Consider the following 27,887-nt stretch of genomic DNA (forward strand, 5'->3'; position numbering starts at 1 on the left):
TTATGCTGAGCTCCCTTTATCCTCATCTTATATCTGTCTTCTGGCGCTCACTATGCTGTAACCACACCTGGGCCTTGGCACTTGTTCCCTCTGCCCAGGCTGCTTCCTACCAGATACTTAATGCCGGAACCACTCACCTTTCGCGTGTCAAGTTTCAGATCATGTTTGCTCTTTGAAATTATCTGGCTAGATTATGTGTATTGGTTTGTTTATCATTTGTCCTTTCTACATCTTCCTTCTGGAACTCATCTTAGTCTTACTCAATACTGCATGCCCAGGGCCTGGAACAGTGCCTGGCATATAGTAAGTGTTCATTGATCATTGTTTTGTTGGTTGAAGAGAGGGAGGAGAAAGAGGTTAAGACTCCATCCTAGGTGTAGGCCAGAGACCAGATGGGGAAAGAGTCTGTGTCCATCTTAATACACCTGTGGCTGCCAACCAACCCTGTAAATCTTGATTGTGCACTTACTATGTGTTGGGCACTGGGTGCTTGCAGTATAGGTGAGAGTTACTAGGATTGGGGAAGTCAGGAAGAGGTGAGGTCTGCACCAAAGCCTCATTAGATGAAGAGGGGAGGGAATTGTGTTCAGGGCAGAGGTAGGAGTCTGTGATTGTGTCTGGTGTAGACTGGGTGGTTGGGAGTAGCCAGAGAGCAGGCTGTTAAGTCACGGAGCCTGGATTATGAAGACTCAGCAGAAGTGTTGAGGCATTAAGGCAACAAAGTGATACCATTGGGTTAGCATGTAAGAAGTCTTGCTATTTTGGAAGTTGGATGGGTGGGGAGCAAGCCTAGAGATGTACAGACCCACTAACTAGGTCCTAATGATTAGGAGGCTGTTGCAAGATCCAGGTGAGAGATGTTGGTGACTGTGGTGATGGAGAGAAGGCAAGATTCTCCAAAATGGTGAGGGTTGTGTGCATTGAGGGAACTCCAACGGGGAGGATGACATCCAAGTTTCTAGCTTAAGCCATTGGATGAATGTCCTTTCTCTGTGAGTGGCCTAGGCCTTGAAGGCCAGTGGGGGCTTAGGACCTGGTAAGCTTTCCCTGCACAAGGGAAATTGGTCAGGCATGTTTTTAGGATGACTTCACCCTTCTTCAACTCTTGTCTGGCCTAGGGTCAACCGGATGCACATCAGTCCCAACAACCGCAATGCCATCCACCCTGGGGACCGCATCCTGGAGATCAATGGGGCCCCCGTTCGCACACTCCGAGTGGAGGAGGTAGAGTGTGTGTCCAGTCTGTCTAGTAGGGGTGGAACATGAAACAGATCCTCTGGGAGATCAAACCATGGCCTTTACCTTTCCCTATTCCCAGTCTTATCTCTCTGTTTTACCACTGAGCCTGTGACCACTGGAGACCTCCTGTGTCATCCTGGCATGTTCCCAGGGCTGCAGGGATGGCCCGACAGATGGGAAAGCTGACAGGATGCCAGACAGAGGGCACTGTGTGGCTACTAACATCTAGAGGCCACCATTAGCCAAGTTGAGCACTGACTACAGTGTGCTTGGATGATCTGGGCTGATAGTGGGTGGCCTGGGATGAGACAGCCTGTGGGAGCCAGCCTTACACTGCTCTTGATCACAGGTAGAGGATGCAATTAGCCAGACGAGCCAGACACTTCAGCTCCTGATTGAACACGACCCCGTCTCCCAGCGCTTGGACCAGCTGCGGCTGGATGCACGACTCTCTCCCCACATGCAGAATGCTGGACACTCTCACACCCTCAGCCCCTTGGATACCAAGGAGAATCTGGAAGGGACACTGAGAAGACGTTCCCTAAGGTGCCACCTTTCACCCTGGTTCTGTGTTGTCCCGTGTCTATCCCTCAGATGAGGCAGGGCTGGCTTTTGGAAACTGGCAGAATTAGGAAGGGAACCAGCTGGACAGGCACAGGCTATGAGGATTGTGCTGACCCAGCTCCCTTCACGGAAATCACAGTTCATAGCCAGGACGTGTGAGTGATCTGACCCAGCTGTCTGCAGGGTTTCCATAGGAACCAGAGGGTCATACTGTCCACTGAACTCCTGAGCTGGACAGGAGGCAGTGATGTTGGTCCCTGAAGGGCAGTGTGGCCTCTGGGGAAAGCATGGGGCTCAGAGGCTGGAGTAGGGGCATAGATAGGATTAATAAGTATAAATAAGGACATTGAAAACTATAAAACAAGAGATGCGTGCAAATTGTTTTAGATTTGAGGGACCAACAACCAAACCCAGGTTTGTGGAGAGAGAGCAGGCACCAAGTACGGAGACTGAAAGAACAAGAGTCTAGAGCACTGGATGTCTGGGCAGGCACACTCATGTGGCGCCTTTTAGCTGAGCTCCCTCTCTTCACAAATCGCTTCATTTCTCCTAGACTCTTTCTGCATCTGTGAAGTGGAGCTGCAGATAAAGGTAGTTGTCTCACCAATTACATAAGGTTTGAGTGTGGCAAAGGATGCAAAGTACCACCTTGCCGGCATAGGGTCAGCGCTCAGTAAATGTGAGGTGTTGTTACTATTACTAGGTATCAGGTCCTTTATCCGCTCTCCTTATCAAACAGACTAAATCACTCAGGACCCTTTGGCTGGCATCTGTTGGAAATAGGGCCCTTCTGACACGTGGCTCCTGTCAATCATGGCTGCCCTCTTGGCCTCAGTCAGCATGAGTAAGCTGGTGGAGGCACAGTGCCAGAGGTCAGGGAAGGCCTGAGAACGCGTGACCTGAAAGAAGGAAGATGTGAGTGGGGGGTGGCCAGAGAGCTGCTCAGATATCTAGAGGGCCATCATGCAAGAGAGGGGTGTGGCTCACCTTGTGTGCTTTGTAGGCACACTTGGCAGGAGGCAGAGCAAGGGCTGGGAAGCTACAGGCAGTTCTTTCCGGGTTGTCCAAGTCAAACAAGAGTATGCCCGGAGAGCAGGTTGCAGGGTTACAGTCCACCTTCAGTGCTGTGGACTTCCGCCATCCTGCCCCTTCTTCAGGAAGTCAAAGTAACAGATGTCAACCATTACTATTACTGCCTACTTCTTTTTTTAAAAGATTTTATTTTATTTATTTTTTAGAGAGAGAGGAAGGGAGGGAGAAAGATGGGGAGAGAAACATCATTATGTAGTTGCATCTTGTATGCCCCCTACTGGGGACCTGGCCTGCAACCCAGGCACGTGCCCTGACTGGGAATTGAACTGGCTACCTTTTGGTTTGCAGGCCAGCACTCAACCCACTGAGCCATACCAGCCAGGGCTATTACTGGCTACTTTTAAAAATATAAACCTAAAGGGTTTATTGTTATAAAAATCATACATGCATATTATTTTAAAAATTAATAAATGTAGGCAGATACAGAATATGCACATATTCAAAATCCCATTTGGTCATTTTTTGGATGACAATAGGCTATCACTCTGACCCAGTTGGTGCCTCAAATCAAGCAGACATGGAAGGTGGGCCGTCGTCTACAGTGCTGTCCTGTATTGAGCACTGTAAGCCAGTAGCATGTAGTCAGTCATTCTATGTGAGAAGTACTCAGGGTTCTCACTTTGAATGTGTTTTTATTATGCTTAAATAAAATACTGATGTCTGCAGCCCCCAAGTGGCACATCTCTCTGATATAAAAGTTCCCCTCCCCCCTTCATAGCTCCTGAACTACAGACATTGGAACGGTTAGGGTTAGGGTAGCCCTAAGATTCCTGCCCCCAGCGTTTCCTGGCAGGTCTCTGACGACTAACCTATCCATACTACCATCTTTCCTCATTCTCAGGCGCAGTAACAGCATTTCCAAGTCCCCTGGCCCCAGCTCCCCAAAGGAACCCCTGCTGTTTAGCCGTGATATCAGCCGTTCGGAATCCCTTCGCTGTTCTAGCAGCTACTCCCAGCAGATCTTCCGGCCGTGTGACCTGATCCACGGGGAGGTCCTGGGGAAGGGCTTCTTTGGGCAGGCCATCAAGGTAAGCACAGGCAGCAGCTGCTCTGCTCCTCTGCCCCCCGTCCCTCTCTTACCTCCTTTTGGGGAGTTTTCATCACATGGTCTCACCCTACAACCCTGTATGACACCAGGCCGTCTTCCTGGCTGCAGGGAATGGTGTAAGGGCTGCACCCCTGCCACCCCAGCCCTCCCAGGCCACCCAAGGGCAGCATTGCTGTTGCAGTGAGCTTGGTGAACTTGGAGACCCGGGGTGAGATGAGCTGTGCCCATGGCCCTCCTGCCTCCAGTCAGTGGGTCTTTTTAGGTGCCAGAGCCCTCAGTGCTAGTCATGCTACAGGGAGCACATGGGGGAGTGGCTCCTGCCTCCCTGATGAACAGTCTCAGGGACTAACCTCTCTCTCTTTCTTTCCTCCTCCTCCTCTACTGAGAGCTGGGAGGGGGGGTCAGGTAAGCCATGTGTCTCAGCTTTTGGAGCATTGGAGCTGGAGAGCTCACCCCCAACCCACCCAGCCCCTAGCGCATGTCTGCGGCATTGACCTTCCTGTCCCCAGACTTCTGTTCACCCAAGGGACTCACTCCCTTGTCAGATAACCAGAGCCCCTGCTTGGCTTGACAGCCCCTTCCCGCCTCATTCCACACTTCCCTTTTCTGGATTCTTGCCTCTCCTCTGTGCATGCCCAGCTCTCCAGGAAAGGGGTTGTGCTCCTCTCTGAGTCTCCTGTTGCCCTGTGCTGTGCTTCCACACATGAACTCTATCCATCTGATCTGGCTCAGTGTGTCCTCCAGGGGATGGGATGGGGAGCTGCACAGAGTTTCACACAGTTCCCCAGAACTACCCCTGGTCTCTGCACCCACAGCATCCGCCCTCCTTGTAGGTAACACACAAAGCCACGGGCAAAGTGATGGTCATGAAGGAGTTAATTCGGTGTGACGAGGAAACACAGAAGACTTTTCTGACTGAGGTAAGAAGGTGGGGTGGAATTAGGAGCTTGATATCACGGTTGGAAGAGGGAAGACTACTAAAAATGGTTTCAAGAGGAAACTTACTTTAGAGTCATTTTCTGCAAGGCTGGGCAGAAAAGAACACTAGAGTAACATCCCTGCCCCTCTGAATTATAGCATTATTTGTTCAATGCACGCATACTAAAGACAACACGAGCTGGGCACGAGGGATGCGGTAACAGATGCGGTGTGGTTCCGAGGTAGTCACAGATAACACGGTGGTGGGCATGAGAACAGGCCAATTAAGCACAGCTGGATGCTGTCCTTACCACCTGAACACCCTGCGGGGGGAGCCTAGCGCGGAGCCTCCCAGAGAACTGACACCCCTTGAGCATTTCCACAGTTTCCATCGCCTCTCCCAGTTGCTCCATTAATTCAGCTGGGTACACCGGTAGTCCAAGTGCTGCCCTCCAGGCTTCTGTTTCACCCTTGGACCCTCCACTCTAACCCCCCATCCACCCACAGGTAATTCCTAGAAAGGGAAGATCCTGAGGGTAAGGCCCGTGGGGCCCTCCCCAACTATGTTAGAGGTGTTCTTCCCTATCACATAAGATAGGAGGTAGGAGATGCAGGTAACACTGATCAAGCTGACCCCCAGAGGGAAGGGGTAAGGAAGACATAGCAGGAACTGCCCACCCTCCTTGGCCTCCCCCACCCCCAGGTGAAGGTGATGCGCAGCCTGGACCACCCCAATGTGCTCAAGTTCATCGGTGTGCTATACAAGGACAAGAAGCTGAACCTGCTGACAGAGTACATTGAGGGGGGCACACTGAAGGACTTCGTGCGCAGTGTGGTAAGCATACCACCTCCATGGTCCCTAAGAGCCTTAGTAGGTTGTCAGTGGGACACATATGTCACACACCCTGGAACTATGATAGCCAGAAAGACTCACTGCTTTGCCTACAAAGGGCCATGATGGGTGTGCCTGGGCACACACAGAGAAGGTTCACTGGCAGACCATGTTGACCCGTGGGATCTGGACCATGAGTGGGACAGGGCCCAACAGCCTCTGATGGACATTCCCTCATCCTGCAGGACCCGTTGCCCTGGCAGCAGAAGGTCAGATTTGCCAAAGGCATCGCCTCTGGAATGGTGAGTCTTGGCAATAACCTTGCCAGCAGGTTGGCAGAAGAGGGCAGTTGGGGCGGCAGTCAGGAGAGATGGATGCAAGGATTGCAGACCAGCACTGGAAGGCAGGCTGTGGGCTGGGCGGCTCCGTACTGAGCTGCTTTCTGTGCCAGTGAAATTAACCCCAGATGGCTGTTCTCAGCTTACAGCCCTACTCTCAAAGAGTCCAAATCTTCAAGGGCAAACAGGACATGGACAAGGCAAACTGGAGAAGCAAACTAGCACAAGGTAGCCTGGCCTTGCTGGCACAGAGGTGCCCAGATGCTGAGGGCCCTTGAAGCAAGCAGAGAACCTCATGGCCTAGGAAATCTGAGGGGAAATGCATTCTAGATGAGTCCTGAAGGGTTGGTCAGAACTGGATAAAAGTTCCCAGGACATAGGGGCCCCCAAGGTTGAGGAGATGACAGCAGCTAAGACCTGGGAGGAGAGAGGAGGAAGCATCTGTCTGACTTGGGAAGAATGACACTGATGACAGCAATAATTGACGACTGTTGAGTGCTTTCTGCGTGCCGGGCACAAGCTGCGGGAATAACGTGCCTGTGCATGCTTATTCCTCATGACAGCCCTGGCTTCCAGATGAGATGCTGAGGCTAGAAAGGGACAGAACTAGGAGCTTGGGCTAGGCAGTCCTGAGATTTTCATCACTGCTCTTCATGTCGGGTCCATGAAGGCAATATTAGTTTTGGTGATACATTTAAGTTCCCTGTATCTTATGCTAAAGAGTCTGGACTTCATTTAGGAAGCCAAAAAGACAGATGTAGAAGATTTTTAAGCAAGTAAGTTTTGTGGCCAGAGCTGTGCTTTTTTGCAGATGAGTCTGGTATGGTCAGTAGGTTGGAGTGGAATTGGGAGAACTTGGGGCAGGGAGACCTGGCAGGGGTGTGGGTGAATGTTTCAAGTTCTGAATTAGGGTATGGCTAGGGGGACAGGAGGAGGCTAGAGTCAGAATGGAAAGACAGTTTGGCAGTGGGGGAACAGGTGAAGGGGAAGAGGAATTGAGGACGACTTGAGTTATTTCGGAGAATGTTGGTGTCATTTACCAATCCTTTTTTTTGGGGGGAGGGTGACAGTAATGGTTGGTAACACGTTTGGGAAGAGCTAGGATAGGTGTCTGCTGAGGCTGATGTGTGGTTTGTGGGAGTCAGCACACGAAGAGAAGATGGCTTTGAGACGGGCTGACGTTGAGGAAGCTGGAAGGAAAAACCAGGCACACAGGCGTCTCATGACGGTAGCACAGGAGAGATGTGGGCTGCCTTTGAGACGGAGATGCGCAGGTCAGGAGCCACAGCAATTCAGGAAGAGCTCCCTGGGTATGAGCAGCTCTGGGAGCCTAGGGGATGGAAGCAGTATTGCAGGGGACTGGGGAGGAGGGCCTGGCTCCTTGCATATTTGCTGGAGAAGAGAAGGGAACGAGAAAAGGAAGTGGCTTCAGAGCATAACAGGAGCCAGAGATGGAGGCCTAGAGGAGGAAAATAGCAAACAGATTTATCTGGAAACATTTGGATAGGAAGACAAAGAGGTTAAAGTGTAGAAAGAGAGCAAGGAGGGTGCTGAGTCTCAGGGGAAGAGAATGTCAGGAATGTAGAGCCAGCAGGTCCAGGAGGAGGTCACTTATTCCCCTGTCACAGGAAAGAAGGATCCAGGGATGGGGAGGAGGGGCCAGGAGCAATGCATCTGAGGGTGCTCACTTCAGATGTCCTGGATCTAAGTAAATGGGTAGAGCGGATGGGGACATGGAAGTTAGAAGCTTCAGGAGAAAACAGTGAGGGTTTAGAGGAGCCACTGGGTTGGGGTCAGCGAACAAAGGATGCACAGGAGATGGCAGCAGGGAGAGAGGAAGCGCAGGGAGCCTTTGGCTTTGTGTTGGTGACAGCAGGAGGGCCTGGGCTTGGGAGTCAGGTTGGGCCCTGGAGGTGAGTTGAGGATGACCTGGAAGAAGAGCCAGTTCTATGGCCCAAATTCAGAGTCAGCGTCTGGTTGATTTAGTGGCCATTCGCTTCAGTTCCTACTTCTGTTCTAGGCCTATTTGCATTCCATGTGCATCATCCACCGGGATCTGAACTCACACAACTGCCTCATCAAGCTGGTATGTCCCCTCACTCTGGGCCTCTCTGGGTCCAGCCTGCTGTGCTTCCTTGTCACAAAGGAGACTGACTGTCCCTTCTTGCTTTAGACCAGAGATATCACCTAAGGCTTTTATCTTGCTCTTCCTCTGCCTCTGATGCCCTCCTTTGTCTTCTAGGCTCCCAGACACTTGCAGATAGAATTCCACCTTCTCCTAGTAACAGCCTTTGAAATCCTTTGGATAGAAAGATTTCTGTATATAGTCCCTGTCGCTTTCCCTGGTTTTGCCCCATGATGGTCCTGTAAAGCAGCTCATGGTGGACCCCATTTTTATATCTCTGGTGCCTGAGGCCACAGAGCTAGTCCATTCACAGTGACTGGGTTGGGGCCTGTATTCCTCCCACTTGCCAGTCAGCTCTGGTTGTTAAGATGTTATTCCTCCTGTTGACTTGCAGTCTGGCTTCCTTCTTGTCCGCTGAGTTGCCCCAGCTTCACCCTCCAGAGCCACACCAAACAATCTTAATCCCTTTTCCACGTGACTGCCCCGTAGCTGTTTGAAGAGCTTATCTCCCCGACACCCCACTGACTGCCTCCACCTTGTCTTTTTCGTTCTTACCCTGACTCTAGCCATGGCCTTAAATCTGCTGGGGAACAAGGCAGGAGGGGGAACAAACAAAAGAAATCTCCTGTACTGCCGCTGAGCCTCTAAGACCCACTCTCTAAGTCTCAGAGCCTTACCTCTCCAGGATCCAGGGGCTCCGCTGTGAACGCCCCCAGGTCTGGGGATCTGCTGTGTGGAGATACCAAACTGATAGAAAACAAATGTTAGCCTTGTCTGTCAGAGAGAACTTCAGCTGTGACTCACTCTGCTTTGCTACACTTTTCTCCCCTTCTCAATGACTTCTCTTGGAAATGTCCCCACCAAGTCCTGACCTGGCCTTTGTCCTACCAGGACAAGACTGTGGTGGTAGCAGACTTTGGGCTTTCCCGGCTCATAGTAGAGGAGAGGAAAAAGCCCCCAGTGGAGAAGGCCACCACCAAGAAACGTACCCTGCGCAAAAATGACCGCAAGAAGCGCTACACGGTAGTGGGAAACCCCTACTGGATGGCCCCTGAGATGCTGAACGGTGAGTCGTGATGCCCTGAGGGAACATGCTCCAGAGGGGAGTGGGGGCCATATCTTGCAGCAGAGCCCTGGGAACTCCAGGGGAGGCCTGTGAAGTGTAAGGCCAAGTACCCAGAGCTGACGGCTTGCATGATTTTTATCCCTTGCCAGCCTGGGCCTCGTAAACTCCTTCCTCCCGAAGCTCAGGCTTACTGGCTGGTCAGCGTCGTACCCGAGGCTTAAGGAAAGGTCTGACAGTGGCCTTTAGGCCCCAACGGTAGGCGAGAGCTCAGGCTACTACTCCCCTGAGCTTTGGCCTTTATCCTCTCTCTATGCTGAGAACTGAAGTGTGGTGCCCTCTTGTGGATAATGCTCAACCCAGCCAGAGATGCTGGCTGAGACTCAGGAACCCCATAAGGTTCTGAAGCCTCAGAAATGGTTTGATACAACCCTTTTTGGAACCTCAAGCCCAGAGAAGTTCCATGGTTTGGCCAGGAGCACACATCTGGCTAGTGGCAGAGTCCAGATGAACCCTGGTCCAGTTCCCTTTCACTAGTCCATGCAGCTTCATCATGGGCAGTGTTGTTTTATAGCCCTAGGTGGGCAGGCCTAGGGCTGAGGAAAGGTGGTTGTCAGGTGGGAAGCCTTTGGGACATCCCCAGGGATCCAATTCTAGTCCTGGTTCTTGGCTGTGGCCTGACTTGGCCCTGGACTCAGTGCAGAGCAGGTAAGGGACAAAACCTAACAGCCAGCTCTCCTTTGTTCCCCAAGGAAAGAGCTACGATGAGACGGTGGATGTCTTCTCTTTTGGGATCGTTCTCTGCGAGGTGAGCTCCCGCACGGTAGACAAGGCCTGAGGCAGCAGGCCTAGCAAACTGGGCTGCCTCCAAACTGGGGCTCCTCCTCCTAAAGATGAGTAACTCACAATAAAATCAACACAAGTTTAGGGTTGCACAGTTTATCACACATCTGTTGACACAATTGAGTCTCATTGGTCCCATGAGAAGGATGGAGTGGAGTTTTTTCAGGTGAGGAAACAGTCTCAGAAAGGGGAAGTGCCTTGCTCTTAGTCACAGGACCAGCAAGGGGTAGGTGAGACGCAGGAAGGAAACTGATCATGTGGCTCTCCCTGTAGCCAGAGGCAACCTTTCCCCCTTCCCCAGGCCCTAAAGGTGTCCCTGCCCTCAGCCTGGAAATGGAAGTAGCCTCTCCAGGAAGTGCCAGCCCACCTAGCACAGCGCTAGGCACTGCGGTGTACAGAGTGAGTCTTGGAAACATTCCTGCCCTTAGGAGCTCACTCAGTCTGTCTCGAAGCAGTTACTTGAACACATACATTCAGAGGTTTCTGTGATTTTTACAAAGTGGTGAGTGGTAGAGGAGAGGCAAGGGATGATTGGAATAATGAAGTTCTTTCAAAAATTGTTTTCTTGCCCTGGCTGGTGTGGCTCAGTAGATTGAGTGCCAGTCTGCAAACCCAAAGGTCACCAGTTTGATTCCCAGTCAGGGCACATGCCTGGGTTGCAGGCCAGGTCCCTAGTTGGGAGCAAGGGAGAGGCAACCTATTGATGTTTCTCTCCCTCCCTTCCCCTCTCTCTAAAAATGAGTAAGTAAAATCTTTTTAAAATTTTACTTTCTTTAATAGAAGGCAATTGAGCATCTACTGTGTACAAAGCATTAGGCTGGCACCAAAGGATTTCAGACATGAATCAGACCCAACACCTCACTTCACAGAGTGTGAGCTCTCGCAGGAAACACAGACACGGGGCACTGCAGGGCTGGGTGGGACGTGCGGGAGCTGCCCCTCCAGGTGTGGAACGTTGTGCTTCTGCTGCAGTGAGGCCTCTTCTAAACCCACCCCGGGGCCGCTCCCCCTCTCCAGAGCTCACCCACCCCTCGCCCTCACCCCGCTCGTTACCATTACCTTCCTCTTGCCTACGCCCAAAGGACCCTCCTTTTGCCTCTATGACTCATTTCCTGAGCCCATTTCTTCTATCACTCACTTCTCCCTCTGTGGTTGTGTAAATAATCTTTCTCTTATTTAAAAAAACAAATAAACAAACAAACAAACCTCCTCAATAATTAGACTTTTGGTCAAGATACAAGTCTGGATTAGCAAGATTTTGAGAGTCAGGGTTAGGGGGACAGCCCTTTAACCTCAGTTTCATCGTCTCCTGCCCACCCTTCCTGTCCACAAACCAGCATCCTCTCCCCTTCTATATGGCCGCCCCCTCCATAGTCTGTTTCTGATCAGCTATCTTCTCACCTGCAGATCATCGGGCAGGTGTATGCAGATCCCGATTGCCTGCCCCGAACACTGGACTTTGGCCTCAACGTGAAGCTTTTCTGGGAGAAGTTTGTCCCTACAGACTGCCCCCCAGCTTTCTTCCCCCTGGCCACTATCTGCTGCAAACTGGAGCCCGAGAGCAGGTTGGTAACCTGCCCCTTTTCCCAGCCTTTGACTATCCCCACGTCCTTCCCAGGCATAGGGGTGGCAGAAGCCTCAAGCTCAAAGATGTGACTGTTCAGCCACGGAAGTGCCCAAAAACTCTGACATGCCAGGTTGGAGGGGGTGGATGAGGGCATAGTAGCAAGTGACCTGGGTATGACATAGAGACACAGCCATTAAAAGAAATTTTAACAGAACTCACTCAAACCTATACCATTCTAACAAACTAAGTGTCTTCATGTCTCCATATTCCCCTGTGCATATCCACATATACAGTTTTTATAGACTCTGATCTCAGAGAAAATTTTTATATTTTGCCCTGCATTTTCCTTGTTACCACCAAGTCTCCCTGTTTCTCATTTCTGTTAACTACATGAAATTCTATTAAGAGGCTCTCTGAACATACTATAATATACATAATGTAGATGTTCAGGTTTTTCCAGTTTCTCTTTACAATAGGTGTTACTACACTGAGCATCTTCACGCATTTAATTTCCTCCTTTAAAGAAGGGGTTTTTTAAAGATTTTATTTATTTATTTTTAGATAGAGGGGAAGGGAGGGAGAAAGGGAGAGGGAGACATCAATGTTTGGTTGCCTCTCACGCGCCCCCTACCAGGGACCTGGCCCACAAGCCAGGCATGCGCTCTGACCCCTTGGTTCACAGGCCAGCACTCAGTCTGCTGAACCACACCCACCAAGGCTAGAAATCTTTTAAAAATTACCTTAGTCCTGGCCATTGTGGCTCAGTTGGTTGGAGTGTTGTTCTTAACCAAAAAATTTTGGGTTCAATCCCCTGTTGGGTTGCAAGGGAGAAGGCAACCAGTAGAAGTTTCTCTCTCACATCAGTGTCTCTCTCTCTCACTTTCTCTTTCTCTCTCTCTCAAAAAACAATGAAAAAAAAATGTCCTTGGGTGAGGATTTAAAAAAAAAAGACTTACCTTAATTTTCCCAGGTTATAGCTTCCATTAATTACCAAAGTTACCCCAGGTCTTTTCAAATTCGTGCATTAGAAAACTAGAATCTTTGTGCTTTTTTTCCTGCTATCAAAAATCATGTTTCTTTTAAAAAACAAATTCAAACATTACTGAAATACCTAGCACATCTTCTATAATCAGTGTGCCCCTCGACACTCTCCTTACTCCCCAACTCCATCTCCCCAGGGTAACCAGTTGGCGCATAATCTTTATTTTTAAATGGTTTCCAAAAGTCCACTGGAGAGTCGCGATTGGCTGGTGGGAGGCTCTATATTTTGTTCCTTCATAGGCCAAAGGACTGCAATCCTTTAGTAACCCAGAGTAAGAACATGAGGAAAAATGTGAATCTACACAATATTTGTTTGGTAATACCCCTTTTCTCAGTCATTCTAAATGTCTATCTTTAACTCATTCAAAAATATCTGCTGAGTGCCTACCATGTGCTAGATGCTGTGCTAGATAAGCATATAAGATACAGCTGTGAGCAAAAGTTGCCTCCCCTTCTGGAACTCACAGTCTAGTAAGGAGAGATAAACTGTATTGAATATTAGAAAGTGACAAATGCTATTAACAAAATGTCAAGCTGAGGAAAGATGATTGTTTGGGATACAAGTTATAAATTTAAAATAGTGATCAGAGTAGGCTGAGAAGGTGAAATGTTTAAGTAAAAACATGGAGGAGGCGGAGGAGTAAGCCTGAGCCGTCTGAGAATTCCAGGGCACCTAAGTTTTTTCCACAGCTCTAGGAGCCTGCTATGGGCTTTCTCCTTGGGAAGAGTTGCTGAATTTTCGAAATGCCCCTTCCCAGGCATATCTGTTGATGTGGAAACAGCCTGAGGACTGGAGAGGATCTTTTAAAAAGGCACTTAGTCCATCCCACCTTTGATGATTGCGTTTTCTCCAAGACAGGGGAGGAACTTTTTCACTCCTGGACTTTCTGTTTTAAAACTAACCCCTGGAGCCAGGCCCAGCCTCCTTACAGTTCTCTCTAATCTTTACAGCAGCACCTTTCCCACAGAGGCTTAGGGAAGGGACTTGCCCGAGGTCATACACCTAGGAAGTGGTTAAGTCACATGCCTGGAGGCCTTCTCTACCTTCCCCCGACCCTACCCACGTTTCACCTACCTCACCCCATTTTTTTTCTAGACCGGCATTCTCAAAACTGGAGGACTCCTTTGAGGCCCTCTCCCTGTACCTCGGGGAGCTGGGCATCCCGCTGCCTGCAGAGCTGGAGGAGCTGGACCACACTGTGAGCATGCAGTACGGCCTGACCCGGGACTCACCCCCCTAGCCCTGGCCCAGCCCCCTGCTGTAGGCAGGGCCCTCCTGGCTTCCTGTGGATTGGCACCTTGTTTAGAAGCAGAACAAGCCATCCCTACTACCTCCCCAGGAGGCGAGCAGGCGCAACACCAGGGAAATGCATCACTACAAGTTCTGGGACCTGGTTACTGTCTGTAAATCCAACACTCGCCCAAAAGCTGTGAAGAAGAAGAAGAAAAAAACACCTGGCTCCTGGGCCAGGAGGAGTCTGCTACTCGTGACCACTTGGGAACTCCCTGGGGTTCCAGGCTCTTGCTTCCACTAGTCAGCGTGATCTGGATCTGCTGGGCAGGATTCCAGGGTGAATCTGCCCCTGGGCTCTGAAGTCTCTGGTCCAGCTGGGGACAGGAGGACTTCAAGTGGCAGTGTGAATGAGAGGCAGACTGGTGGCCAGGCTGCAATACAAGGGTGTGAAATGACAGTGGTGCTACCCTCCTTCTCCATGTGCTGCCCTCCCCTGGGCGGGGGTCGAGGAAATAGGTTTGGAAGAGTCCCTCAACTTGTGGTGGAGCTGGCCAGCGGTCAGGGGGAGGGCTGGTTTCTGTTCACCTCCCAGTCCGCTTCAGTGTGGGGGGAAGTTTACACATTGTGTTCTCAAACTGGGCTGCTGGTGACTGGCTGAGAATTTCTGGGTTGGCATCCTTTCTGCCGGCAACAAGTCACCCGCAGTGCAGGAGGCGGCTGGGGGCCAGACAGAAAGAGGCCCTGCCCTCTAGAAAGCCCATGTCCTGGCTGCTGTCCCTCCCCCCGCGGTGGGCACCCCAGTCAGGAGCGTGAGGCGCTTTGCCTAGATCTAGATGAGTTCTGGAGGATAGCATGGCTTGTCGCAGGCCACGGGTGTAAGGCTAGGGGAGTGGGGATCCCAGCAGTCTCTTGGCCTTGCAGCAGCCACTCCTCACCCTTCACCATCCCTGGTCCAGGCACCAGCTTGGGCGGGAAGAGGTGGTGGCAAGTGTCCCAGAGCTTAGATACTGAGGGAGACGCCTCCCGGAGCTGGGCCACCTGGCTTCTACTTCTGCCCGCTGGCCCACATCACTTGCTCCTGGCTGCAGCCTCCGGAGCCACAGCCCTGGGTGCTGAAAAGCCCTGGGGGCAGCCTCTACCTTGGCTCTCAGAGCTCCAGGGACTCAACACAAATAGATTTGCCTCTTCCTAAGCATCTGTGAGCTTGGGCCATATTTAACAAATTGGGAATGGGTTTGGGATATTACTGCGATGTGTGGTGGTTGTATTGGGGGCGGGAGGGAGGAGGTGGGTGGGAATGATTCGGGAGAATGGTTGCTGTTAATACTCTCTTGTTCTGTCTATTGGGTGACATGTGAAACGTTGTTCATAGTCCTGATGAGTTGCGGGGTTAGATGTCATCTCTGGCTATGCTATGTAGACCATACTTATGCGTGGAGTGTGCAAGCTTGTGGGGTTGAGCCCTGGGCTCCCAGAAGCAGCAAGGTCAGCACTGTGTGGCTAGTTGTGCCTCCGCTGTCCCCAGCATACGTGGAAGTGGTGGGCCAAAGTTGGACCGTTGAGCAGACCAAATAAATTAAGCAGTTTATGTAACTGACAATACTGAGAGTGAAAAGTGATTTTGGGCCTGGCTCAGAGAGCTGCATGTGGAGGGTGTGCTGGCCTGTCTGCCAAAAGTGCAAGGCCTCCTTGCTCCCTTCTAGAAAAATGCTCCTGGCCATTTTCAGGTCCAGGTCACAGGACTCCCCGCAGCACGGAGTTCTCCTGTTCCCTAATTCTAATTCCCCCTCCTCATGTAGATACCAGCCTGCTCTAAAGAACATGCACTTCCCACATGAGGCAGCCCCATCCTTGAAGCAGGACTGACTCCCACCTACCAGCTAAGTCATTCCTCTGGGTCCCTACATTGCCACCCTCTAATGCACCTACACTTGCCTGGGTATCCTAGAACAGCAGACCCAGCCCTTTCGGCACCAGGGACCGGTTTCATGGAAGACAGTTTTCCACAGACCAGGACGGGGGGAAATGGTTTTGGGATGATTCAAGCATATGACATTCAAACTCACCTCTTGCTGTGGGGCTTGGTTCCTAACAGGCCACAGACGTACCAGTGGCCTGGGAGTTGGGGACTCCTGTCCTAGAGTCTTTGCGGAGCTGGGTGTCACCCTCACAGTGGGGAAAAAAATGAATGCAAGTTACCCTCACCCCTTGTGTTTCCCTACAAGTACTTGAGAGGGAAAGGCTCAGATCTTGCTTCTGCGCACAGGCGATGTTGTGGAGGGGTGACCGCTGGCGGGATGATGCTGTCTGGCGAGTGGTCATCCTGGGCACAATATAAATCTAGACGTCCAAAGGCGATTCTCCCAAAGCTTGAGGAGTCCCATCTTAAGGGCAGAATCTGGATCCTGGAAAAACATGCTCCAGGGTGCCCTTGGCTGTTAGATCTAAGTGTCCAGGCATGGGCAGAGGTCACACTGAGTGTTCCCAGAGGCTGAGAACCTGTTGCTCAAACCCCCTGCTGCAAGTCCGACAGACGCTCCTACGGGAAGCTGCTTCTGGAGCCCTAGGAGTGTCCCCCCTCTGCACACCCACCCTTCCTTTGGCTGCTGTAGCACAACCACCCACTGTCTTGTTTCCAGCTCCAGCCAAGGGCTGCCTGAATGTTCATTTTAATTACCTCTGCCTCAGAAAGATTGCGGAAGGGGAGAAGATTTACAGTGACCAACTGCCCATGGAGCCACCCACACCCCCATCTTTGCAGCAGCCACTCCTCACCCTTCACCATCCCTGGTCCAGCCACCAACCTGGGTGGGAAGAGACGGTGGCAAGAGTCCCAGAGCTTAGATGCTGGGGAAGACGCCTCCCGGAGCTGGGCCACCTGGCTTCTACCTCCGCTGGCTGGCTCACAGCACTGGCTCCTGGCTGCAGCCTCCTGAGCCTGAAAGATTCTTGGTGATGACTGCAGTTACCAACCATTCAGCTTTTCGCCACCTCCCAGGGACAGCCAGGACCACATAGGTGTTGACAAGGTAACCAAAAGCGTCCCAACGTTTGGGAGGAGTGTTCCTGACACCCCACAAAAACCTGGCAATGTGGAGTCCTCTTTTTTTTAAATTTATTTATGCAAGTCAAATACAGCAATTTCCTGCACTTTTTTATACGCAGGTGTCAGAATGAGGTATATAAAACATGTACACAGAGAAATGCTTTTATAGAAAAGTAGAAACCAGTAATTTCTTCAGCATCACTGAACACCAAGGGACCCCCTGAGGCCTAAGTTCCCTCAGCAAACCACCCCTGGAGACAGCCTGCTAAAGAGAATGGTCCCCACTAACCCCACTCTCCACATGGGGCAGTGGAAGGGCTTTGGGGAAGGAAGCTCTGTGGATAGGGAGCATTGCTAAGGCCTCCAGTGTGACATCAGGACTTGAAGGCCCTGCTGAGCGGCTGGCACAGTGCAGCACAGTACCGTGGGGAAAGGTACTCCCCTTGGCCATGCCTGTAACTTTCTCTATGATCTTAGGTGTCGCTTTCCCCCTCTGTGTCAAAAAGGCTTGAGGAGCCCTAAGATCCCTTCAAATGATTCTATGACTGTTTTACAAGGCAGGGGTTGTGACGCTAGTTCTGTTGCCCTCACTGGAAGGCACTGCCTGAAGGCCACACAGCCACCTGCGAACCCAGGTCACTGCAGGGGCAAGCCCTGCGGCACTTTATTACCTTACTTCTGAGGTTCATTTCCAGGTTAACCTCTCAGAAGCAGCTCACAAGGCCCCCCAGTATAATTCCCGTAGGTTAGCTGGCTGTTGTCTTATCCTTACAAAATGGAGAGGTCACTGTCTACCCTGAAGAGACTGGGGTACCTCAGGTCCACCTCAGGTCCTGTGGCCTAAGGCAGCCGCGGATCCTTCTCTACCCTCTTCCTAAGTGGAATGTTCAGTGTGGTTCTTCCCTTCCTTTCCTCTCCAAACAGGAAGAGTCCCTGGGCCCAGGTCTGGCCCGCTTTTGTCAAGGCACATCACGGCCAGCAAGCTGGAGCTCACCCAGTAAACCCCAGCCTAGATCCCATTCTCAAACCACAGTTTTGACTTTTGTACAAACTCATTTCTGGTTCTGAGAGGTCAGGAGGGAGTTCCATCCCAAATATTTTTTAAACTAAATATATTGTTTAAATGCTGCCTCTTGACCTGCTTGACCTCAAGTATGAATAACAGTGTGCGCCACTTAAGCCCACAGAGAACAAACGGAAAGGCGGAGAACGAGGCCACCTTAGGTAATACAGCACAAAGGAGCCGGGGGACGCTCCCTGTCCATCCCTGATTCAGTCTGGGGCACAGGCAATGGTTGGAAGCCCTTTTCGGCAACACTGCTGTGGGGGCTGCCACTGTCTCCACCCACGGGCAAGACCCTGCTCCGAGGGATGGAGAAAGAGCAGTGGTGGGACCCTACCCATCTTCGCCCTCAGCCCACAGCACCACCTGCGTCTGTCTGAGGATTTCCCAAAAACAAAAAGAAGAAAAAAAGTCAGGGGAGAGTTTTAACCACAACAAAAAGTGTAGCTCCTCCCAGCTGTAGGAGGGAAGGCCAGCCTGCACCAGTCCCTGCATGGGCTCCTGCCCACTGCGGGGGTGCTCAGGCCCCAGGAGTGCCTGCCTGCCCCATCAGAGGGGCACTGCCCTCCTGAAGGTCGACTGGAGTCTGATTGGTGTGGACCACAACAGTCTTCTCATCCACGATCTCACAGGTGGCGTTGGTGAAGGCAGACAAGGGTAGGGTGATGCGCTGCATCTCTCTCTCACACATTTTCTGGTCATGCTGCTTTTTCAGGTCCTTCCCCCTGGCAAGAAAAGAGGGAAGTGTTCAGGCTGTGCCTCCTGCATGGCTTTGCTCATTAGATAGCATCTCTGAGGTCCAGGCGGGGCAGGAGCTAGCTGCGGTCACAGTCAATCAGTGGCTGATATGCTAGATTTCTGTTCTGCCAGAGGACCTGCCTTAACTCAACAAGGACCTGCTACACCTCTGGTCTCTGTTTCCTCTTCTGTAAAACAGAGATAATAGTAATATGAACCTCTCAGAGCTGCACTGGGGCTCAAGGAAGAGAATATAGAAGAAAGAGACTCTCAAAGCAAGATATAGTTTTGTTCTTTCAGCCCAGGACTCCAAGAGACCCAGAGAACTATCTCAGCCCTAACCCAGGAAGTCCAGAAAACGGACCTGACCATCCTGTCCTGAGACAGTCATCTTGTCTCAAGTCCCAGAAGGTGTGACCCCAGCTGGAAACACAGACTGTCCCCAACCCACGTACAAGGCAGAAAGGACTCTGAGGGCTGCTCAGGTCAGGGGGAAACAATGAGACAATGACCATCAGACCCCTTAGTTTTCACACACCTCAGAATTCTCATAGTTCTCAGTGACCCAACCAGGGCACACGGCGTTGCCCTATTTACTCACGTGGAGCACTTCATTCTCTGCTGAACCCTAGGAATTAGGTCTTAGCATTCATTTTATAGATGAAGAAAAAGCCCAGAGAAGTTAAGGAACTTTCCAACCACATGGTGGGCTCAAACCAAGGACTGTTGGACTCTGATACTCAAGAGAAGTTAAGAACTGATCAGGGTCACCCCAAGCAAACGGTGGGGCAGGGACTCAAACCCAACGTTCTGGCTGCACATGTAAGAACACTGGACCAGGCTGCCTCCGTTGCAGGCCAAAGGGTTTGGTGAGTCCCTAGAACACTGCGCAACAGAACCAGCACCCAGGACCCAGGTAAGCATCCTCCAAAGCCAGCAACTAGACACACAGGCTCAGCTGTCAGAAGAAATCTTCCTGGAAGGAGCCCCCTTCCCCACAAAGAGGCCTCGCAACAGGCAGGTGATGGATGACTTGATACAATACAGGCCTGTTTCCTTCTTCAAAACTCCTGGGGGAGATGGCTGAGATCTGATGGATGATGTACCTTCATGATGTGAGGAGCAATGACAAGAGACTGGAGAAGAATACTGAGAACATAAAGGGCTGGAAGGGCAGGAGTTTGTACAGGTGCCTCAGAGCTGTCTTCAACCAGCTCTCTTTACTTATGTTCTAGTACCAGCTCAACCTTAGCTGTGGGACACTTGGCAGAACAGCCTCGCTGAGCCTCGGTTCCCTCATCTGTGAAATGGAGATTATATCTATCTCAAAGTAAAATAATGAATGTGAAAGCATTTCAAAAACAGTGGAACTGCTATAAAATTCATAGAAGGCCCTGGCTGGTGTGGCTCATTTGGTTGGGCGTCATCCGGCAAACTGAGAGGTCATGAATTTGATTCCCGTCAGGACACATGCCTGGGCTGCGAGTTTGGTTCCCAGTCAGGGCCTGTGCAAGAGGCAACCAATCGATCTTTCTCTCCCTCTCTTCCCCTCTCTGTGGAATCAGTAAAATTAAAAAAAAAAAAAAAAAATTTTAACTCAGAGAATGTTGTTATGATTTGCCCTGAGTATGACTTGACTCACCAACCATTGTTATCTTACTCTGATTTCCCAAGGAAACACTCCTACTGACCAGCCAAGGCAAATATTGTGTATGTGACCTCAGCAACTCCCCTCCTCTCTGAGCATTAATTTCATCACCTTAAAAAAAAAAAAAAAAGGAGATGGACTTGGGTTCCCTCAAGGCCCCTAACATCCTGTGAGATCTCTCACATGACAGCATACTCTGCTTCTCTAGTCTTCAATGTAAGGTCACAGAAGGCAAATCTCTCTGGGTCACTGAGTTTCTGAAGTGAAAGCCTGAGGCTCTTGCCCCATCCTTCTCATTAGTCCCTGCACAGGACACCACTAACTCCCACAGCAGAGTAACTCCCCAAGCACCTAGACGGGAAATGGAGAGATACAGAGGCAGGGTGTCTGGACCGAGGCACCCCCACTCACAGCCTGAGATTCGCTCTGCCCTTGAGTGCTGCTCATCAGTTACAGCTGCGGCCACATAGGATAGACCTACCTCCATTACGAAACAAAAAGCCAGTTTCACCCATGCAGGGAGAAACTTTAAAGGTCTGGGTTTAATTCCTTTTTAAATTTTATTATTTTTAGAGAGCAGAAGGTAGGGAGACAGACAGAGAGAGAGAGAGAGAGAGAGAGAGAGACATCGATGCCTGAGAAACACACCCACCAGCCACCTCTCACACACCCCTAACTGGGGGACCCAGCCCTCAACCCAGACATGCGCCCCGACTGGGAATCAAACCAGCGACCCTTCGGTTTGCAGGCCAGCACCCAATCCACTGAGCAATACCAGCCAGGGCGAAAGGTCTGGGTTTAATTTTATTAAGGGAGCCCCCAAACCAGCAGAGGACCAAAAAGGAATTTACAAAAGTGTAGTATGCAAATATTTTTGGCAGTCCTCAATTTCAAAATATAAGGGTCTGAAGGAAGAGGGTACTTCCTGAGGACCTACCGAAGTGCCAAGAAATCGCCTTCCCATCATCCAAAATGAGAAGAGCTACCTATGTACCTCCTGAATGCCACACACTTTATGTATATACCATCTTTGTTTAATTTCTACACCAACTTTGCGAGATAATACCCATATTTTGTAGATGAAGAAACTGAGACTTTGCTTTCCTCAGCAACCTCCTTTACCAAACACCTGGCTATGGCCAGCTGAGCTGTTGATAATGATCATGGTGAATCATACACACCTTCACGGGTAAAAAATATCAATTTCATATTAATGGGGCAGAGCAGGGCTGGCAGAGCAGCCAAGGGTAAAGGATGCAGGTGCTGGGACTCATCTGGACTATAGCCTCATCCGTCTCGAAGCCACAAAGCACACCCAACCCCAAGTGCCTCCTGTTAACAGTGCCTGTGAGTCCTGGGGATGCAGTGGCTGCCCCCAGCTCACCTGACGACCTGAGAGAGGCCACCAGGTCTGCTGCGCTGACTTCCAAGCAGCTCTGTCCTTCCTCGCTTTCTTTTGGTGGGGGGCAGCCAGGCTGTTGTCTGGCAGCCAAGAAAGAACAAAGGGCTTATTCACTGGCTCAGCTCCTCTCCTAAGGGGGCAGAGTGGTGTTGACTTACAGTTTTTCCCTTGCCCTTTTTTTTTTTTTTTTAATAAATCAGAAAATAAGCATTCCCTCCAGAGCTAGACAGTACAGCCACGATGCTTGGGGCAGGAATAGGGAGCTGTAGACTGGCCTTGTGGCCTAGACAACCAGAACAAAGACCTGCCAGCCTAAGCCTTCACCCACCCCCACCTGCCACCCTTCTTCCCCTGAAAGGAAGCTTGGTGCCTGCTTGCCCTGCCCTCCCCAGCCAGGGGGAAAGCTGCATCCCATTACCCTCACTGCCGTTTGGCAGAGTTCAAGGCTGGCAGTAATTCTATCCCTGACGGCTCCAGGGCCAGGTTCAGGAGCTGCGCTGCCCAGAGAGAGCAGGTGTGGATGAAGATACTCTTTGGGAAGCGGGGCGGACAGAGGTACCTCAGACCTCCTTCAAGCAACATAGGTTTCTTCAAATTATTCCGTAACTCTTGAGCCACGGCTCTTTTCCCAGTCAGAAGCAGCGCTGTCCCACGCTGCTGCTCAGAAGTTCTTCAAGGCAGCTAACTGTATGCCCAAATGACACTGTGTCATTCCATCCTCACAACTAACCCGTATGTTATCTATTAGGATTTCTCTTTCAGAGACGGGAAGGCAGATGCAGAGAGGTTAATCATTATTCAAGCAAATGGCAGGTTTGACCCTAGTAGTGCCTGCAGCCACCGTCAGGCAACAGCCTTTTTAGGAAATATTAGAGCTGGGGGGGTCACCATAGCTACCTTCTGCCCCTGCGCCATTTTACAGATGCAGAAACTCTGACAAAACCAGAGATGGTCCAATGACTTGTCCAGTGTCACACCCAGAATCGGTAGCAGTTCCAGAACTAGATCCTGGTTCCTTTGACGTCTAAACTCAGCTCCTTTATTTTTAATGTTTTTATTTTTCCTACTGTCCTTTGCAATTCAGGGCAAATTTGCATGAAGCTACTTAGTCTCTCTGGACTTTTCGGAAATATTGATAATCCTTAGACAAACCTCATTGGCTGTGTAGCTTGGACATTGCACTTAACTCCTCGAGGGCTCAGCTCCTCACTGTAAAATGGTGTAAAAGTGATCCTTCTAGCGTGATCATGAGGCTTGGGCAAGATCATCAGGGAAGAACATTCAGTATAGCCTTACTTACTATTAAGAAACATGCAATAAATGTTGGCTTCTACTGCAATTGTTTAACCTAATTGGTGTTCTACTGTTTACATTTAATATTTATTATAATAACCTTGGGTGAGAGGGTGTGGAATTGTATGGTGTGTGTGGAGGATATATCCCCACTTAACACTCAAGAAACCGAGGTGCAGCTCTTTCCAGGACATTCTATTCTCTGCATCTGAGGGACAGCCTGTTTAGCCCACATACGGTTTCCTGTTTTCTAGTCTGCAAGAATACTTTTGTGAGGAAAGGTGGTTAGTGATGAGGAGTCTTGTGACTCAGGTGCCTCGCTCTGTACAGGAAGGTAAATTCGGGGCAGTCTCATGACAGCCTCGAGGAACAAATCTAGAAGAAAGGCCTGACTTCCCCACTGGCATGAGAATTGAGCTCAGAATCAAGAAGGTTTAACCACTTCAAGCACCTGGAGGCCTGGACACTGTCACAAGATTGAAGAACATTCAACTGCTACGCAGCGGCTAAGGAAGGAGGGCCCACCTCAGCCAATATGGTTTGGTTCTGATTAGGAATTGTAGGCCGGGGCCACCGCAGCATTTCATCCAACTCTCTGAAGTAAATAACCAGGTGTCCCTGGACCTCCCACGTCAACAATCCCACTGGGGGCAAAAACCTTGGACTGGGACTCAGGAGACCCTCTCAGGTCAAATCTGCTTTCTGAGTTAGAAAAACAGAGAAGGAAGAGGGCTGGGCTTGGAGGATGCTAGTACCGCACCCACACTTTACAGAAAAGAAAAACAAGCTATCGTTTATGAACGTAGAGCTAAGCAGTCACATGCTTTAGCTACAGCAATGATCTGCAGGAGGACATAGAAGCAATTGGTCCAGAGTCAGCGATAGCTTCTTAGGGGCAGGGCTAAGACTTGGCCTCACCGAATGCTAGGTGTGTGACCTCAGGCAAAGCATGTATCCTCTCTTGCCTTGTTTCCTAATTTGTAAACTGGGGATAATAACAGCATTTGCCTCATAATGGTGATTGTGAGACTTGAGTTAAAGTATGCAAACTGCTTGAAGCAATGTCTGGCATGCGTAATTGTTCCCTACAGCTGCTATTGTTTTTTTATTGTTGTTGTTGTTATTGTTAATACCAAACACTTCTTCTTTTCCAGCAGTAAAATGAGGTGATTGACTATATCACCCCTAAGGACACTTCAGATGTACTTAATGCTGGGTGATCCACTGGATCCACTGGGAGCTATGGGCTCAGACACGGCCCTCGCCACGGGAAAATGCAGGACACCCTTTCACTTCCCTTACAGAAAGCCTTCTCGGTCCAGGAAAAGAAATATGACACTTAGGGCTAGAAGTCCTGATTTTGCCCAAGGATGGCAAATAATTTTCCCAAAGTCAGACAGTCCTGTAAAAAATTAGTGCAGCTCTAGCTAATGATCATGCACCAGTCACTGACCTCGACAGCTTTTTCCACATGGTATCTCGGGGGCCCTCTCAAACTAAGCATTCCTTTCTCCTGCTGTCCCAGCCACAGTTCCGTCCCTGAGTTCCCCAGGTAGTCTCTTAGGCTTTCTGAAGTGTGGTGGGGTAAATAGGCTCTGCCCTCCAACTCACTTTTTTCTTTCTTCCTAGAAGACAGCCTTATGACTCAGGAAATTCAAACCCCAATGGCAAAAGTGGTGGGTGGGAATCTTTTCTTGTGGCAGCTTTTTATAACTCCCCCAAACGTTCAATCTTTGGGTCCCTGCAATGAGTTTCCAGCCTGATTTCTACAGCGTCACTCATTTCCACACCATTAGACATTGCGGAATTTTGCATCAAAAAAAGGTGGGTTTGAATCCAGGTTCTGCCACTCCTAGAGTGTGACCTTGGATGAGTCACTTCACCTCTCTGACAAAGGTTTCCTCATCTGTAAAATGGAGAATAAGAACCCCTACCTCACAAGGCTTTGGGGTGAGGAGTAAAGACACCAAAGGAAAGGGTTTGTCCTAGGTCACTGTGTAAAGACTAGAACCAAGTCTCTACATCTTGAGCTGGCTTCCCTCTTTCAACACCTCACTTTCTTTTTGGGTAAGAATTCCACAAAGGAATCTGATTTGACTCTGTATACCTTCCTCCCCTCCTGGGACGGAGCCCAGAAGAGAAGCTACTGACCTTTTGTAGGTGTATCCCACGATGATGCCAGCTCCGACAGCGATGATGATCACAATCATGGTAATGCCCAGCACGTAGCCTGCCAAGGACAGGACACAAGGCCCCATTAGCCTCACCCCAGGCAAGCTGCAAATATCTCTTCATGAATCCAGTAAGGGCAGAGCGGAGCAGTCATACCCAGGGTTCCGAGGTCCTTTTTCTCCTTGGAGTTCACCCGAACTCGCTGGCTGATTCCAATCACTGGCTGCACAGCTGCTGCCTCGCTCCCGGCAGGCAGGGCATTGGCAGGAGCGAACACCTGCACCTCATCACCACTTGGCACTTCAGATGTCTCCTCAGCTTCCCTCATGGAGGGTGACAGGTCCTGGGAAACAGTCTCTGGAGGTGCAGTGGGAAACAGCTCTCATCAGAGAGTGGCCTGAGTGAGTTCCACCGCTGAACCTGTCCTTAATGTTGGGGGACATGAGGATCCACCTTAGATCCACCCACACTCACTGAAATTAAGCCCTGCCCTAGGGGCAAGACCAAGCCAGAGAGTGCCACACAAGAGCTGGGACACGGCAAAGGTGAAGGGAAGACCATAAGAAAGGACCTCTCCTGCCTCCCCATCTTCCGCTCTTCAAATCCTTGCTATCTTCCAAGGCTCAACTCAGTTACCATCTTCTCCAGGCATCAATCATGACTCCTCTAGGCAGCTCACATTTATTGAGCCCACGCTTTTGCCAATCCCTATGTTATATGTTTTCATATTTCATTTAATCCTAGAAAACTGATTTGCTGCCTCGGGACCAACAAGCCTGCATTCTAGAATCTAAGAAACTTGAACTCAAATCTGAACCCTACCATTGCCTTCGTAAGTCACTTAACTTTTCTGAGGTTCAGATCCCTCATATAGCTTCTACCGGGGGCACTGTAAGGGCGTCGGACGCGGGACGCGGGCCCCTGAGGCTCCCAAAAGCAAAGCTCAGGAGACCTCCGGCACCGGGAGCTCGCAGCTCAGGCGCTGGGCCTCCCGCCCTCGGTTGTTTACTAGGCGCTGGTGGAGGATGAGCTCACTCCGAGAGGCGGCGGCCAATGGGCTTGGGGTCCCGCGGCCCGGAGACAGTACTGGCCAATCGGACGGCGTGGGCAGGGGCGGGGCCGGCCGGCGTCGTGCGGCCGCACGTGCGCGATAACTAACATCCGCTCCCAGACAGCCCTGGTCCTGGGGGTCCAGGTGGGTCCTGGCGGGTACCTGGGCAGCGCAGGCCTTCGCATCGCCGCTTCTCCGGGGTGCCGGCCTTGCCGGTGACGTAGCACCAGGGTCCGTGCGGGTCCTGGTCCGGATTTCGGCAGTAGCTGTGGTTGCCGGCGCCTGGCGGGGGAGAGAAGGCGCCATGGGCCAGGGCCGGGACTGCGGCCGCTGCCCGCCCCCCGCCCGGAGCGGACACTCACCCGACTCGGGGGCAGGAGCCGGGGGGCTCTGCGCATCTAGCCAATTGAGGCACCGAAGGCCTGGCGCGGGGGAGGGCTGGTCCGCTCGGTACAGTTGGCCGTTGTCCCAGAAGCAGCCTGTGAGGAAGAGGAGTCCCCCAACACTGATGGGCGAGCAAGGGAGCCCGGGTCACCTGAGTTGAGAGACCCTGGACCCTGCTGGGCTTTCCTGACTCGCGTGGAAAACCCTTCCAGTGCCTGGAACCCAATCTTTTTTTTTTTTTTTTTTTTTTTAAGCCCCTGAAAAGCACTGCATAAGTGCTAAGGGTTGCTGTCCTGGAATTCGTAGCCCTTGTAGAGGAGAGTGCGGGGAAGGCCTGGGTGTTTTGGTTCGATGGGCGGCCAGGCCTGAAATTCATCCCTGTGTTGTAATTCCATGTTACATAAATTCTGGTGTTCCCGTCTCCGCAGATATGGCCACACTTCTATAGGGAACATACTCTCCTGAGAGAATTCTACAAAAGCCTTGATTTATTCAGGCAAAAGAGAACCTCAGACGGAGGGTACCTGCGTCATCTGCTGCTTGGATGTAACTCCAAATTCCCACTCCCCTCTGCAGGAGAGCCATGGGAGAGGCAGCGGGAGGAGGGCTGTGTCTGGCCACACCAAGCAAAGCCTCAGAAAAGAACAGGACTTAGGCAGTAGGAGAGATGAACCCCCAAGTTCCATCCAACCATGAGCCACAGGCAAGGAAAAGGAACAAGAAAGTGGCTATTTGCCTTTGTTCTTAATGGCAAAGATGGAGCTGCAAGCCCCTGGCAGGGAAAAAAAGGAAAAGAAAAAAAAAAAAAACCTTTCAGGGGACAACAGAAACTAGCTAAAAGCTTCCTTTCTTGTCATCTTCCTGTGTAGCCTGGCCTTGCTTGGGAAATAGGGAGCTTTACCGTCTGTGCTTCATTAAGTTGCTGCAGAAAGGAAAGACTGTAATCTTACCTCCAGATCCATAGACTTCAGCTAGGAGCATGTTGCTGACGAGGAATGTTTGCACCCAGGCCAGCAGCATCCTCACCACCTTCATCTTGCAGGTGATTGACCAACCGGGGTCCCCTCGGGGGCAGCTCTGCCTCCAGGTCCCAGCCCTGCAGTCAGACCTGCTCTTGTTATACTCTTCTGGTAAACAACCTCTCTTTAGAGCTGGGAGCTTCCTAGCTAGCTTTTGCAGCGAGATG

General features: G+C 50.9%; 2 protein-coding genes across 5 annotated transcripts in view; one reads left to right on the top strand and one right to left on the bottom strand.

The window, feature by feature from the left end:
• The window catches only part of LIMK2 (LIM domain kinase 2), a 55,566-nt gene extending 40,379 nt beyond the window's left edge, over positions 1-15,187 (top strand). For all 4 annotated transcript variants that reach the window (XM_054594355.1, XM_054594358.1, XM_054594356.1 and 1 more), the window contains 11 exons: positions 1,119-1,224; positions 1,589-1,785; positions 3,737-3,923; positions 4,777-4,863; positions 5,565-5,696; positions 5,939-5,995; positions 8,052-8,117; positions 9,048-9,222; positions 9,972-10,027; positions 11,470-11,627; positions 13,767-15,187. In XM_054594355.1, coding sequence (XP_054450330.1) covers positions 1,119-1,224; positions 1,589-1,785; positions 3,737-3,923; positions 4,777-4,863; positions 5,565-5,696; positions 5,939-5,995; positions 8,052-8,117; positions 9,048-9,222; positions 9,972-10,027; positions 11,470-11,627; positions 13,767-13,911 — 1,366 coding nt within the window. In that variant the 3' untranslated portion in view covers positions 13,912-15,187. The remainder of the gene's footprint in view (positions 1-1,118; positions 1,225-1,588; positions 1,786-3,736; positions 3,924-4,776; positions 4,864-5,564; positions 5,697-5,938; positions 5,996-8,051; positions 8,118-9,047; positions 9,223-9,971; positions 10,028-11,469; positions 11,628-13,766) is intronic.
• Positions 15,188-17,008: 1,821 nt separating this feature from the next.
• Positions 17,009-27,848, bottom strand: PIK3IP1 (phosphoinositide-3-kinase interacting protein 1). Its single transcript, XM_054594318.1, has 6 exons — positions 27,652-27,848; positions 26,680-26,796; positions 26,480-26,599; positions 25,423-25,623; positions 25,246-25,324; positions 17,009-18,738 (listed from the first exon to the last, which is right to left on the bottom strand). The coding sequence occupies exons 1-6, from the start codon at positions 27,734-27,736 to the stop codon at positions 18,534-18,536; spliced, it is 807 nt and encodes a 268-aa protein (XP_054450293.1). The 5' UTR covers positions 27,737-27,848; the 3' UTR covers positions 17,009-18,533.
• Positions 27,849-27,887: the final 39 nt, after the last annotated feature.

This window comes from Pteronotus mesoamericanus, unplaced genomic scaffold (genome assembly GCF_021234165.1).
Source record: "Pteronotus mesoamericanus isolate MK-2021 breed Mesoamerican mustached bat unplaced genomic scaffold, CSHL_Meso_final scaffold_507, whole genome shotgun sequence".
Taxonomy (NCBI): Eukaryota; Metazoa; Chordata; class Mammalia; order Chiroptera; family Mormoopidae; genus Pteronotus; species Pteronotus mesoamericanus.

Excerpts from the sequence above, each read along its gene's own strand:
- PIK3IP1 (XM_054594318.1), bottom strand. The coding sequence starts at position 27,736 with ATGAAGGTGGTGAGGATGCTGCTGGCCTGGGTGCAAACATTCCTCGTC. Across the intron at positions 26,600-26,679 it reads GGCTCCTGCCCCCGAGTCGG|GCGCCGGCAACCACAGCTAC; the intron begins GTGAGTGTCCGC and ends CTCCCCCGCCAG. Across the intron at positions 25,624-26,479 it reads CGAAGGCCTGCGCTGCCCAG|AGACTGTTTCCCAGGACCTG; the intron begins GTACCCGCCAGG and ends CTGCACCTCCAG.